The 14410-nt window shown below is 35.8% G+C and overlaps 2 protein-coding genes across 3 annotated transcripts in view; one reads left to right on the top strand and one right to left on the bottom strand.

The window, feature by feature from the left end:
- The first annotated feature begins 1986 nt into the window (after positions 1–1986).
- LOC111461323 (putative E3 ubiquitin-protein ligase LIN-1) lies at positions 1987–10558 on the top strand. Of its 2 annotated transcripts, none has more exons than XM_023104820.1 (10): positions 1987–2393; positions 2509–2549; positions 3192–4876; positions 5418–5606; positions 5788–5815; positions 5903–6551; positions 7348–7492; positions 7788–8024; positions 9131–9440; positions 10102–10558. In XM_023104820.1, the coding sequence occupies exons 3-10, from the start codon at positions 3212–3214 to the stop codon at positions 10221–10223; spliced, it is 3345 nt and encodes a 1114-aa protein (XP_022960588.1). In that variant the 5' UTR covers positions 1987–2393; positions 2509–2549; positions 3192–3211; the 3' UTR covers positions 10224–10558. The 2 variants fall into 2 exon arrangements, with proteins under 2 accessions (XP_022960588.1, XP_022960587.1); XM_023104819.1 differs by having other exon boundaries at positions 3187–4876.
- An 821-nt stretch (positions 10559–11379) lies between these two features.
- The window catches only part of LOC111461825 (zinc finger CCCH domain-containing protein 14-like), a 3438-nt gene continuing 407 nt past the window's right edge, over positions 11380–14410 (bottom strand). Inside the window, exons 2-3 of the mRNA XM_023105511.1 lie at positions 13402–13462; positions 11380–12410 (exon numbers count right to left, since the gene is read on the bottom strand). Coding sequence (XP_022961279.1) covers positions 11648–12410; positions 13402–13462 — 824 coding nt within the window. The 3' untranslated portion in view covers positions 11380–11647. The remainder of the gene's footprint in view (positions 12411–13401; positions 13463–14410) is intronic.

The following is a 14410-nucleotide window of genomic DNA, read 5'->3' as shown; positions in this document are numbered from 1 at the left end:
TATGATCATGATCAAGAGTAAAAAAAAAACTCGTGATTCGAATCACTCCACAATATGTTTGATCAATACCACTTGAATGACTGTAGCATGCAAGTTCTAAATACAATAATTTGCAAAGAAAATATTCGCTCTCAACCAAACGAAAAAATAAAAATAAAAATAAAAATAATAGGAATTCTATTCTTTTTAATTCCAAAATGTGATGTCTCTCTGGTTAAACAAAAAAAAAAGCTTTAGATAGCTTTTACAACCTGAGTGACATGTAACTCTCAAATTAAATTGGCTAGTAAATGAAAAATACTCCTAACCTCTATATTAAAATAGCTGATTAATAGTGGAATATGACAACTTAGGGAGGTTACGATATAACCTTTTAACTCTTATATTAAAAACTAGCTTAAATATGACAAACAAATATTTAAATTATAATTAAATAGTATAATGACTGAGGTGTAAAGAGAACAGGTCGGTGAAATGGGTCGTAATCTTCCAAACCTAAAACACGTACAAAAAGCAGCCAAATTGAATTTGCACTTTGTTTCAAGTTAGGCAAAGTGAATTATAGTCTTTAATCAACGGGTTGAAATCCTTATGTCCTACGTCTTTAAAGGTATTCTTTAATCATCAATTTGTTCAAATGATTCCATTTTTATTTATACCATAAATTTTTTTCCGAGAATTAAATTAAACATTAAACGATGGGACGTTATTTTTTAAAACGATTTGATGGGACATTTTAAGATTTGAAATTATAACAATAACGTAGTCGATGAATATTGAGATTTTTGTATATTTTATCACGTTAAAACTAATCACACGGGCGTAAGTCTATTAGAATATTGATATTGAGCTACTACGATCTAGATTACGCGGTTAGACTATGATCTAGAGCTACTACATATGCAATTGGGCCACTCGTTGATTTTGTGTTAACACTATTGTTACCACTAAACGACGAAGCCTCAAGCATAAGAAGGGACTTATCGCTTCTTTTTTCTTCTTTTTTTTTTTTTTTTTCCCGATATGTTCCTCGAGGCATTTTTTTGATCTACATACACTCGTAGCCTTAGGCTCGAAAGCAAGGAATATTGCAATTTACACGTTACTATATTCTATTGATCATCAAATTATTTCTTACACATCGGACGCTAAATGCTCTTTCAAATTCTTGCAAATTATTTCTTAGGTCTCTACCTAAAAGTTGACAGTGATTCAAGAGGCAAAAAAATCTCATAAAACTTCATTAAAAGAACTCTCGGGTTCTCTCATAACACACGAGATTACCACGAAGAAACACATAAAAGATGAATAAAAAAAAGTGGAAAAGTATTGAGACAGTTTAGGATTCATGGAAGTAAAAACTATATTATTTACGGATAAAAACATCTTAGACTCCAACTTTCACGTCTATGGTAGGAGTGTTCATATGATTCGAGAAGTCTATTAATTTGGATCATCTAACCCAAACCATAAAAATTGAGTTGGGTTAGATTTTTTATTTATTTTTGGATTTGGGTTGGGTTGAGTTTTCAGAAAACTAAAAAAATTTGGGTCGGTTCGTGGGTTGACTTACCCGACCAACTTGAACATAGGGTTACAACATTGGCACTATTTTTAAGAATATTACGAAGATTAAGAATATTTGAGTTATAAGTAGTATTTTTTAAAAATAATTAATAGGAAAAAAAAAACTGTCTGACAACTGGATCTGACTCGAAAATCGAGAATTGAGTTTTTAATTCTATTCGAATTTCTCGAGTTATCAGACTAACAAACCCGACCCAACTCGACCCTAGCTTAGTAAAACTAAATACATCATATGATGTCGGGTCTTAGAATTAAATATATCTATTTTATTTTAGGAGAGACTTTAGTAATTATCTACTTTGAATAAACATTTTTAAATTGTGAATAAATTTATTTATTTATTTAGTAAAAACAAAAAAGAAATATAAAATATTCCACGAATAAGGACGGGGCGGGCGGCAGTTGAAACGGTTGAAGAGTGAAGCCCAACAGGCAGAGCCCCCAGCTCAGGTGCTTCCATTGACGAGGTCCTCTCAGCTTCTTCGTTGAGACATCTTTGTCGTTCGTCTGCTTTCTTTTGTCGCTCTTCCCACTCCGTTTTTTCTCTTGTTGCCCAGTGTTGATCCCTCTTCTTCTCTCTCTCTCTTCTCTTTGGACCTTGCTGTCGTTTATATGGCGGCTTTTTATGCTCTACAATGGCCATTATTCTATCCTCGTCATTTCCCAGAGATTCCCCCACATTTGGACCCCCATTTGGAGTTTCAAGAGCTTACAGGCGGATCGTGTTGGAAAGGGGTCATTTCCGTATTGGGGTTTTGATGCCCTCTAGGTGTTCGATGAAATTCCCTTTCTAAGACACGCAGACGGTGAGTCATTCCTTTGTACAGTTTTTGTTTAGACGGTGGCGATGTGATTTCCGTTACTTGATCTGGATTTTTGACTTTGTGACTGCTCTGATTTTTCTCTCTCTCGCTTGATCAGTTATCGGTTCTCATTAACAGCTGACACTTCATCCTTCTGGGGTAAGTTTTCATGTCTTGTCTCGTTGTGTCGTTTTTTTTTTTATTGAGTCTTAGGATTTGTTGTGGCATATTGGAGAAGAGGACATTTTCTGGGTCAATCATGTTCTTGTGAAAATTCAAGAAGCAGTGGTTAACTTGGGACATGGAAATTTATGGATATATGTGTGCATGCTCTGCCTCTGCTCTGTTTATTTTTTAAAACAGTAATTTAATGTTTTCCTTCAACAGAGGATTAACTAATTTCGAGGGTGAGTTGTGTTGTTTTAAAGGATGTTCTAAATTTGGTAAGTATATGAAAATTATCGCTTGAGATATTTCCTTAGTTGAGGTACCAGGAGCTTGAGATATTTCCACAATCAACTTTTGTAAATGAATGATTTCCTTCACCTCTGTTAAGTTTCTATTTTCTGCCTGTCCTTTCTTTTCATAGAGAGAGGAATTATTTGTAACTCACATATACTCTACGAAAACATTTTCAATATTTCAAAGGGTGTATGTGAGAATCATAATTCAATGCCTAAAGAAATTTCAATAAATGCTAAAAGTGAATTAGCTTGCATGAGATTCCATAAAAAAATATAGACCGAGCATTTAAGAGAGTTTCCCAGGACCTCTTTTAACTTGCCACATGATTTAGTGCAGAGGATATCACTCAAGACTCAATGGCTTCATCACTGAAGGACCTTCTTGCTGAAGAAGGTTTTAGAGCAAGAAGACCGTTAAGGAAGTCTAAAGGACCCTTCAAATCACACGCCACAAACACGTCGAACGATCATTGCCAAAAATCAAGAAACTCGGTTTCTGATTTGGGTGGTCAAGTTAGATCCCTTATGAGGCCTTCTCTACACCGTCATAGCTTTAGTGGTGATAATTTTACAAACAGAGACAAGATGGATAAAAAGTTGAGTAACGAATATGTGGAGATACTTGATGGAAACAGACTTGGCGAAGTAATAGAACAGATGCCATGGCTTATAAATTTAGCCAAGGATAAACCACAAAGAGGAGATAATATTATTTCTGAAGAAGAAAATGAGAACTTCAAGGACCTATATTCTAATGAAAAGCATATCCGACATGGAGTAAAAGGTGAAGCTAAAGAAAAGAAGCAATATGAAGAGAGTTGGTCAGGGAAGGACATAAATGCAGAGATAAGGCAAAGAAACAGTTTGAAGATAAATGGATTTGGGCGTACAAATTTTCAACATATTAATTCTGCAAAGTTTTTAGAGAGACCTTATTACCATAAATTCAACGGCAGTGCAAGCAACCGGAAAAGCTTTGAAGATAATCACAGCCAAGCACGGGACAGTTTTGTAGATTCAGTTAGAATTCCTGCTTTAGATGTAGCTGCTATCCAAGCCGTGATTTCTATCATTAATGGATATCTTAAATACTTTTTCAAAGACGAGGATTTCCGCTCGACGCTTCGGCACAATAGTTTCAGTTTACTGAATTTTATTGGAGTTGAAGGACGTAAGAGTTCCAAAGTTGTTATCAGCCTTGAACAAGCAATTGACGTAGTAGAAAAAGCTGCTGAAGGACTGTCAACTGAAAAGGATTTAAAGAGAGCATTATGGCAGCTAAGTATGATAGCAGGTCTGAATACGAACGCTCTAAAGGATGGCTTTACATCTGAAATATCTAATTCAAAATTATCCGCTCTGGCCCATCTCTATCTCGGTCTAATATTCAAGAAACAAAAGAAAGAAAATAGTTCAGCCAAGCATATTTTACAAGTATTTTTCGGTATACCTTATCAAGCACGAATCATATTGTTTCCAGAACTATGGGATTATCTGTTTCTTCCACATCTTTCACATATAAAATCTTGGTATGACTGCGAAGTTGATTCACTCGTTGATACTTCAAACCAGTCAAGCAACCATAAACTTCTTTTTAAAGTGTATAACGAAACCCTGGATTCTGGTACTTGCGAATTTGCAGTTTACTACAAGGACTGGCTGACTGGAATTGAAGCTCCTGCACCTTCCATTGTGGTCCCATCTGTATCTTTTGAGGGAGTTGATCAGGGAAGTCCTCTTAATAATTCTACTGCAACGACTCTTCCTAATGATTTTGTCTCATCTAATCTGATGGTCAGTAAAAAACTATATGATGCTATGTTTGCCTCCTCAAGAGCTCCAGGAGCTCCGGACACTGAAAGTGAATGGGAGTCAGAGAATCTCGACAACTGTGTCAGAAGCTCTAACAGTTCCAGTTTTTCAAAACATACACAGATATACTACTCTGACACGGTTAAAGACTTGGATCAAGCTACGGATGAGGATTCTTTGGGAAGTACGGCAGAGAACACAGCACTTTTTGTAAGTGTTTCCTCAAATTTGTTTTTCTTTCATATCAATGTCTTATATTGTTAAAAATGTTCCTTCTCAACTTTAGTAATTGTGTTGATACCTTGAAGAGCTTTCAGAAAGATTATGGGTGGTTTAGGGTTTTAGTATTATCAAGAATGCTTTCTGCAATGATCACTTGTCTAGTGCACATACACCAGGGTAGGTCAAGTCTTCAAGAGGATAATTCTATAGATCTTAGCTACTCAACTGTGCGCCATGGAAGGTGCAATCATTAGGCTTGTTCTTACATAGAATAAATTTCTTAGGTATACATGCGTTGACATAGAAGTTCATATGCAGTACTCTTAGTTGGTGGTGCCAAGTTATTCTGACGGCAATGTCTTTAAGGATCATGGTTAATTATAACCTCAAAACTAAGCACAAATCTCTCTCTTAATTTCTTTCTCTTGTAATGGGACTTTGTTCACTTTCTAGGAACAAGAAGGTTTTTATATCCTATGCTAGTGATTCTCGGCTAGACCATAATTAAATGCTCAACGTTTTTCTGCAGGAAAACTGTAAAGCCCAGGAATGGAAGATGTATAATATCAATATTCTATCAGAAATGGATAATAGTGATGAATTCTGCAGTTCTACGGCATTGAAAAAGAATGACATCGACTTTGAAGTGATGCATGCCCAGCCATATACAAAAGAAAGCAACTATAGTCGGCAAAAGCTTGCACAACCCTGCTTTGAAGTAAGACACTCCGATGCTTCTGAACATTTTCAAAAACATTCGATCCTTCAAATTTCAGCGATGCATCATTCTCTTCTCTTGTAAATATGTTGAGACTCCCCATAATCTTTTTTGCTTCAAAGTGTACGTTTATATTGGATTTTTATTTGTATTTTTCACATATATTATTCACGTTCTGCAGCCTATCAAGGTTAAGCCCTCTGTACGAGGTAAGTGAAGAAGCTTGAGGTATGTTTATACCCTACCCTTGTTTTATGCATGCTACAGTAATGTACTTTGTTTTTTTCCTGTTACAGAGCCGTCTGACAGTTATGAGTCCTCTGATGAAAGATCCTTTTTCTTGAGCATTCCTAAAGACTTCATCTGCCCTCTAACTGGGCAGTTATATGAAGATCCTGTGACCCTGGAGACTGGTCAAAGTTTTGAGAAGACGGCTATCAAGGCATGGCTCGATCAAGGACACAGAACTTGTCCTGTAACAGGAAAGAAATTGGAAACTCTAGCCGTGCCTCTTACAAATTTTGTTTTGAAACGTGTCACTAAGAATTGGAATTCTTATCGTCGTGCAAATCTCCTGGCCTTTCTTTCTCAGAGATTGAATAGCTCTGGAAAATCTATGACTAAAGACAAGAGTGAAATGACTATTTTTATGTTAGAGCAGTTTTTAACTGCTTGTGGCAACGTGGAAGCAACGGAGAATGCCAAATATCTTATTGGTCATGGATACTTGGGGTTTCTTATTCAACTGTTTGAATCGGGAAATCTGGAAGAGAAGACATCTAGTTTGGCACTCTTATCTCGCTGTATTGAAGCAGATGGACAATGCAGATATCAGATAGCTAACGAAATTAGTAAAAGTTCTCTTGTCAATCTACTTCATAGCAAGCACGTTAAGTCATTAGAAAGTGTCATGCAGCTTCTGACCAAATTAATTTGCCTCGAGAGGTATTTTGATACTGACCTTTTGTAATTGAAGCTGGCTATGCTTTATAGTTATTTGTTTACATCTTAATACATTCACTGGGGATGTTGACTAGAAATTAGTAAATCTTTACCTTGATTCTTCCAACGACTAACCTATCGAACTTTATTCATTCCCACTTATATAATGATAAGCCCCCAATTATATGAAGTTATTATAAAACTAAGGGAAGGGAAATTGAGGACGAAGCACTTAAAAGTATCTTTGACAGAAGGGGAGTCTGACTAGGCGGTGAAATCATGATGTGAAGGGGAATGGCAGAATCTATAAGAGGAGAAAGTGTAACTGCCTGGTGTACGAAAAAATTTAGTAAGGTTGAGTTAGTAAAGCTAGAGGAAGACCTGAAAATTCATCCCAAAGTGTATTTACTAATATCACGGGACCTGTCCCCTTGATAACCAAAGTGTAACTGACCGTGATAAGCAGCTTGCAGGCACAGTTCCAGGATAATATATGGTTGAAGCTTCTACAGGGAACTTTCTTTAGATTCTCAGAGTTAGTTTCCTACCTCCCCCCTTGAGGACATGGTGGCTTCTTTGGGATGTGGTATTGATAACCCAGGCTATATGCACCTATTCGTAAGAAGAGAAGGACAAGTGAGGAAGAATAAACATAAGTTGGTGTGAGGATCGTTTAGTTTAGTTAGGTGCTGTGTTCTTGATGTTAAGGGGAATGGTAAATTAGTCAGAAGAGCTTCATGAAGATGTTACTTTATTTTGGAAGGTCTTGCGATTAATGTTATCCTTTTCATTGCTGCAGGAGAAAAGATGTTACTTTATTTTTAAGTAGCTTGCTGAATGAAGATTCAGAGGACACATTGCATGCTGTCCTTGTATACCTCCGTAGTTCTGCACCTGAGCAAAGACCACTTGTTGCTGTACTTCTGATGCACTTTAATCTAGTGGTAAGTTCCTTGAATTTCGATTAAACGGCACTTACCGATGCTTTTCGTTGAAGTTTGTCTGGAAGTATATCTTGCATTTAACTTGCTTAACTTCTGTTATAATTTTTCTTAAATATGCTTCATGACATTTGAAAAGACTTATTAGCTCCAGCAAGTTGGTGATATTCCTGTCCATTTCAGTGTTTTATCTAAACCCCTTCCCCCACCCTCGTGTGCATTAAATTATGTATATGCATAGATTCACCCATACAATGAAATCATAAGGCATGATCGATTAGATATAATGGTATCATAGGTAGAATCTCTGCAGCACAACATGTATATGGAAGAAGCTGTTGATGCGATTATCAAAGCCCTTGATGACAGCTTAACTAATGAGAAGATCCGGGAAAGCTGTTGCAGAGCAATTTTAACTTTGGGGGGGCACTTTTCTTTGCCTGAGAAGTTTGGGAGTTCAAAGCTAAACAAAGCAGGATTCATCAACCCTGACTATAAAGAAGAGCATCCAGAAACGGACAGCAATATTTCATTGGTAAGTTTAACTACTAATATCTTCTCTTCCGAAAAGAAAAAGAAAAAGAAAAAGACAAGATTATTCATGAACATAATTAAAGATCCAAGTAAGGAACAATATAACGGGAAGCTGGGGGGGAGTATTTATGTTTCCCTTTGCCTCTTGATCGACATATTGGCCTCTTTGCTCAGATCTTAATAGCAATTCTATCAAAGTCTGGTGAAAATTACGCATTTGTCATTGAATTTGAGTTTGATAGTATTTTGGTTCCATTATTTTTGTTTTTGGTTACTGATAAAAATATACTTTAAATGCATATAATTTTTTCTCTCTCCCCTTTCTCCCTTTTCCCTCATATTACTCTTTTTTTTATAAAAAAAAATACTTTTAATATATATTCATTTGTTTCTTTCTCATCTGTCTTCCTCTTCTTCCTCTTTCTCTCTCCCTTTCTTCATCCCAAGAATTATAAAAAAGGGTTGGAACCATGAATCTCCCATCGGATCAAAAGTGTAATTCTCCCATAACTTTTTCTACTATAGTATATGATTATTCTCAAACCTCCGATTTATGTCATACTGGAAACAGACCCTTTAAAATTCCTAAAATGCATAAGATATAGGATGTTATTGCCCCTTCTTGGTGTTTAAAATCTAAAATCTCTTTCAATTATTCTTTTGTTTACTGGCCTATTTGAAATCTTCTGTATAACTCCGTTGGTCATTTGCAGTTTATTTCTCTATACTGATTTAATGCTCTGTTTTTCGTCAAAAAAGAAGAAAGAAGATGATAAACTGCACTTGCGGAAGGTGGTGTTTTTCCTTAAATTTCAGCATTGTAGCGTCAGTTTTATGAAATTTTGCCATTGTAGCCAGTTTCGTTCAAAATTTTTAACGACCGATTAAAATGCTCATATTTCAATCTGTGCATGGTCCTTCAATTGTCTGAAACGATTCTTTGAACATGGAACGGGCGGATTGAAATCTTCCTAAATTTTTCTTTGTAATTTATGAATCGTTATAAATTGATTTTCCCCCTTATTCTTTCTAATTTATGAAACGCTATATCCAAGAATTAAGCATTTGGCCTTATTTTTTTAACTGGTGTTTGGTTGCAAACTGTAGGATGATGAAAAGCAGGAAATTGAAGAATGGCGGAGGAACTTGAGTTTATCCTTGATGAAAAGTGTGAAGCAATCATTTTTTGTGGTCATTTCCAAATGTCTGACTGCTGGAAGCCTTGATTTAGTGGGCGTGGGACTTTCCACTTTGACATGGTTGTGTTCTTCCCTTCCTCTTCTTTCTGCCCCTAAGTTTCATCCCTCAGCCTTAACAAATCTCATCTGTCTGCTTAAAGATAACTTACAAAACAGTATGATAGTTGAACACAAGATTCTTGCTTCAACTTGTCTGCTCAATCTCAGCAAAATTGCAGGTTTGTCATTCATTCATTCTTTCTCTTTTTGTTGTTGCCATTCTAGTTATTCAAGATATGCTCTGTACACATGACATTGTGTTCACAAGGTAGAATTCTGTTTATAAATTCTGTATTCTTGTAGTTTGATAACTGTAATACAGATCCCTGGAATTCTTTGGGACATTTTGTATAGTTTGGTCCTTTTAGTAACAACCTTTTAATCCTCGTAGATATTACTGAATGCCTGGGCACTCGTGTAAACCAACTAGTCGTGGAAAAGCATATGGACATATAAACAAACTACATATGGATTAGAGTTTCATGTAGTTGTGTACCTTAGGTGCTTTAGATACACTCAAACGAGGATGGTCATGATCAATTTACTAAAATTCCAACAAGTCATCCCATCGATCAACTCATTATCTCAATCTTCAATGGTTCTGCTGATACGCTCAATCCACAAGTTTGAGGGACATCAAAATAGTTCTGGGAAGTTAAAGAACTAGTTGATCAGAGAATTGGGGATTGAAGCTGGCTGGGGGGAGAGAGAGAGAGAGAGAGAGAGAGAGAGAGAGAGAACCATGAGTTTACTATTGTGTATCTGAACTCTTTTATTCATGGTGCAGCAAATACAATTAGGCAAATTGCCAACCTATAATAATGGCCTTGTGTGATGCAGAATGCAGGCTACTCGTGATAGCTATGCGCAAAGAGATTGAAGATCCTCTTAGAAGCATTGGTGAAATCTCACAGACTGCTAAGCAACTTTATGGTATTGTTACTAGAAGAGGAGATATTTGAATGGAGGAAAAGAAGATAGAGAAGAGTTCTGAGTATTAACCTTTCTTTTTGACCATCATTATAGATACCACTTCTATGAAACACTGCACATCTTCTAAGGTTTGAATATGAGAAGGGAAAAAGGGATAGTCTGAAGTCCCTTGTGAGAGAGTATTACTAGGAAATTAATAGTATCTCTCTTCAAATCTGTACAAACAGGTTTTGTTTTCTTTCTGTGTGGAACAATTTGAAATTGTTTTCGTTTGGGAATGATTTAGTGTGTGTAATGATAGAATGTATATTTAAGTAGGGCGTTCCATTTTAAGCTCCGTCCAACTATTATAGATTTGGTTATAAGTGACGGTATTATCGACTTTTAAGATATTTGAATAGATAAATCGTAAAGAAAGGTTTACTCAATATATCAATATAGTTGTGCTTTGTCCTTTATATTTACCTCCGTTCTAAATTTTGAAATAGTTATGAATCGAAAATCCAAAAGAAATCTTTATTTATAATTATTTTAATAAGGAAAATGAGGTTCAGATTCTAGCAATTATTAAAATTTAGAGTTCTAAGTGAAAATTGAACCAAAAGTAAAATTAATTAACGCTAGCATTTATTCAAATTTAGAGTTTTAATTGGATGAAATTGAAAGTTTAAGACTGAATCTAATACAACTTAACAAGTCGATAAAAAAGTCTTTTATTTCACATAAAGATGCCACTTTCATATTCAGAGCACCCGAAGATGAGCATTCACCAAAACTTCTCAGACCATCATTAATAAAAAAGGAGTATTGATCTTTTACAGTGAAATCAGGAAGAGGAAAGAAAAGAGAAGAGACGGATAGCATCCACCCTTTACCTCGTTCAAGAATAGTGAAACCCTACGGAAAGAAAGGAATGAGGGAACTCTGTTTACCGAGTGTTTGAAGCTCGAGACAATATCAATTAAAACAAGAACAAACATCGTTGGTAGAATATTCATCCTCCACTCAAACTGAATATGCAACTTTCAAATAATTACAGAAGGTTAAAGGGCAACTCCATTGTATTGCACATTGTTGTAGAAACTGTTTGCATTCAAGGCGATGTCAAGCATTGTACATAAATTTGCTAAAAAACTTCACTCAGATGACATTGGAAGGAACAAAAACAATCAAAATAACAACTAAAACAAAGATGCACACAATATTCCAATTGTAAACGAGTGTAGAGAAAGGAAGTTGCAAAGAACAGCACGAGCTGATTCCATAAAAGTTCAGATCAGAGCCTTCAAAATCTCCTCCCGATTTCTTGGTTGAAAAATGCTTGTCTTACAAAGTAATCGGATATCGTATTACAAAATTAACAAATAATTCAAACAGAGAAAAGCAGAACAAAAGAACATTTTTTGAAGAAGAGATCCGCTGCTGCTACAAAGACTGTTGGCTAAGTGGTCATTCACATACCTGGTTTGCGCAATTCACTTTCACCATGGGCAAAATGGCATCTTTCTCTAAACGTACAAGTACCTTTCGCAAAATTGGCACAAAGCTTCGTCTTAAAGTTGTTTGCGGAGCCAGAAGATTGCTGCGTGGCTGAATGATGCTGCTTCATGGCATTATTGGCTGAGGCAGCGCCAACATTCGCAATCAACTCGCGCACCATTGAACTAGCTAGATTGATCTGATCAAAAGTACCCTCAAGCTCAATGTTCTTCAGGCTAGGGTCTGACTCGTGTTCTTTTATAGAAAGCCTTGCCCCTGTCATTCGACAGATATTCTTTGAGTTGACACCATTTTTCCCAATAATGGGGCCTGCAAGTGATGCATCGACACTAATCTTCGCAGTTGCAGAGGCCCCAAAGCTAGCAGCAGGTCCATGGTTAGGTGGTGGAGGAGGAACATTCCATCCACCACCCATTCTAGGTTGTTGCATTTGTCCCATTCCACCGTGATCTTGTGGCGGATTTGGCCTTCCAAGTTCCCACTCACCATGAGCAAAATGACATTTGTCACCGAACCTGCAGCCTTCGGCTGAGTTGAATTTATTGCACAAACGTGTCTTGACGGCTGGAGGAGAAACACCATCTTGAAAGGATTGGGGTACTGGATTCCTATTCCCAGGGGGGAGAGCAGGAGTGATCATCTGAGAAATTGCTTTGAATCCACCAGGAACATAATGCGCAAAATGACACCCCTCACCAAAAGGGCAACCAGAAGTGCTGCATTTGTTTTATTTCAGAAAAGGTGTAAAGTTCACTACAACATCACAATCCAGACTACCGTACAAAGCCAAACAAGACTTATCAAAGCCAAGAAAAAACAAATGAAAATCCTTGACCATAAACAACCAAATAATCATATTTTAGCTAAGGGTAGAATTGAGCAGCAAAAGTATTTTCCGAGTCCACAAGTTCTACTCGATATTTCAGTAACTTAATTCAAAAACGAATGAAGATATCTGATTTTCAGGAAACCTCTTCTATTTAGCAACAGAGACAAGTTTACTGCAGTATCATAAAATTGTAAGGTCCAAAACAAGAACACGGAAATAAACTGAAATCTTAACAGAGCTGAACATCATTCAACAAAATACATCCATAAGAACTAAGTTAGATAGAAAATGAGAAGAACAAGTACAGACATACATATAAATAAAAGAAGTTGAGGCTTCACGATATTCACAAAACATCAATTGGTAAAAGGCATAAGAAGAACTGATACGCCAACGAAAAAAATGTAGAAGACACAGAAAGATCCGATTTGCACCTAAAAATGGATATACCGCACTGTGATAGCATTGAAACAAATAGAATAACCATTACCAAAACTTTTTTATTCTTTTGATCAAAACCAGTTACCATAACTTAAGATGCCAATCAATTCTGCATCACACTGCTTACTTGAAAAGGTACAAGTAAGAATTATTTTATCCACTTTAGGGATAACAAGTTTGGCATCAAATGTATTGCTTTCAAATTAGACAAATTCCAGCAAAATGTTATACCCACTGAACTCTTGTGATTCAACTATTTCAGTTCAGTGATTGTTGTTATGATTACATCAATGCATAACCTGAAACAACTTTAACTAACCAATTCATTAGTCCAAATCACAATAATTTTGCTTGCAAATTAAGTAAATCTTTCTGGAAATTAAAAAATATTAACACTGCATTGTATTGATTCATTTTAGATAAGTTAAGATTAGCACCTGAAAAACTTTGTGCAAGGCCTCGATTTGCTTCCTAAACCAGTAGATAAGGAGTCCATTTCTGTCGGAGAACATTAATTAACTTTCCTTAGTTAAAATTTCAGTGTATTATGATCTCCCAGCTTAAAATATCTAATATTGTTTATACCATCTTCCATCACTAAGACAGTGCACTACTATTTACGACTGTGAAAAGGGCCAGCGCAGGACGAAGAAGACAGAAAATCACATTCCAAAGATTAAGTTCTCAAACAAAATATATCCAAAAAATATTAAACCATATACTTTCATTTAAAATTAATAACCACACCAGGCTGGAGAAAGGAACAACAATATATAGCACCAAAGTTTTCATTGTTTTATTTACTGATATAAAAACAGTAAAGTCCACTACGTTCGAGATAACATACCAATTTGAACCAATTACACTACAGAATAGAATACTTAGTTATACATTCTACTGTATAAAAAAATGTACAAAGCTTGCATTATAACCTAAAGTCCAAATCTACGAGAAATTGCAGTGATTGAAAAAAAAATTACATCTCCTAGAAAAAGATGTGAAATTGAAATCCCATAAACAGTAATCTCGTGAACTAACATCCAAGACCTTAACCAGATCTCAGAAGAAGACATTACAATCTTTAACCAAATACTTAAACCAACTTCCAGTTACTACCCAAACACCAAACGACGATACTCCAAACCATATACTCAAAAAGAGAGCAAGCTACATGGTGGAGCATCAGAGGCAATGATTAGTCTGATAAAATGAAAGAATATTCAAGATTGTTCTACAATGAACTATCGAGTTTCCTTCAGCTGAAGCGAGAACAAAAACAGCATTACCCAAGAGTAAATTTAAAAACACAAATATGCTATAAAATATCGAAACTATCAATTCACACAATAGACCAACATGTACAAATGAGTAACGAACATCCATACAGATATCAAACGAAATGCATTTCATTTTCAACAGAACCAAAAAGAAAAAAAAAAAAAAAAA

This window comes from Cucurbita moschata, unplaced genomic scaffold, assembly GCF_002738365.1.
Source record: "Cucurbita moschata cultivar Rifu unplaced genomic scaffold, Cmos_1.0 Cmo_Scf00025, whole genome shotgun sequence".
In the NCBI taxonomy this organism is placed as follows: Eukaryota; Viridiplantae; Streptophyta; class Magnoliopsida; order Cucurbitales; family Cucurbitaceae; genus Cucurbita; species Cucurbita moschata.
Note: the sequence above shows the minus strand (reverse complement) of the source record. Positions and strands in the feature narration are given on the sequence as shown.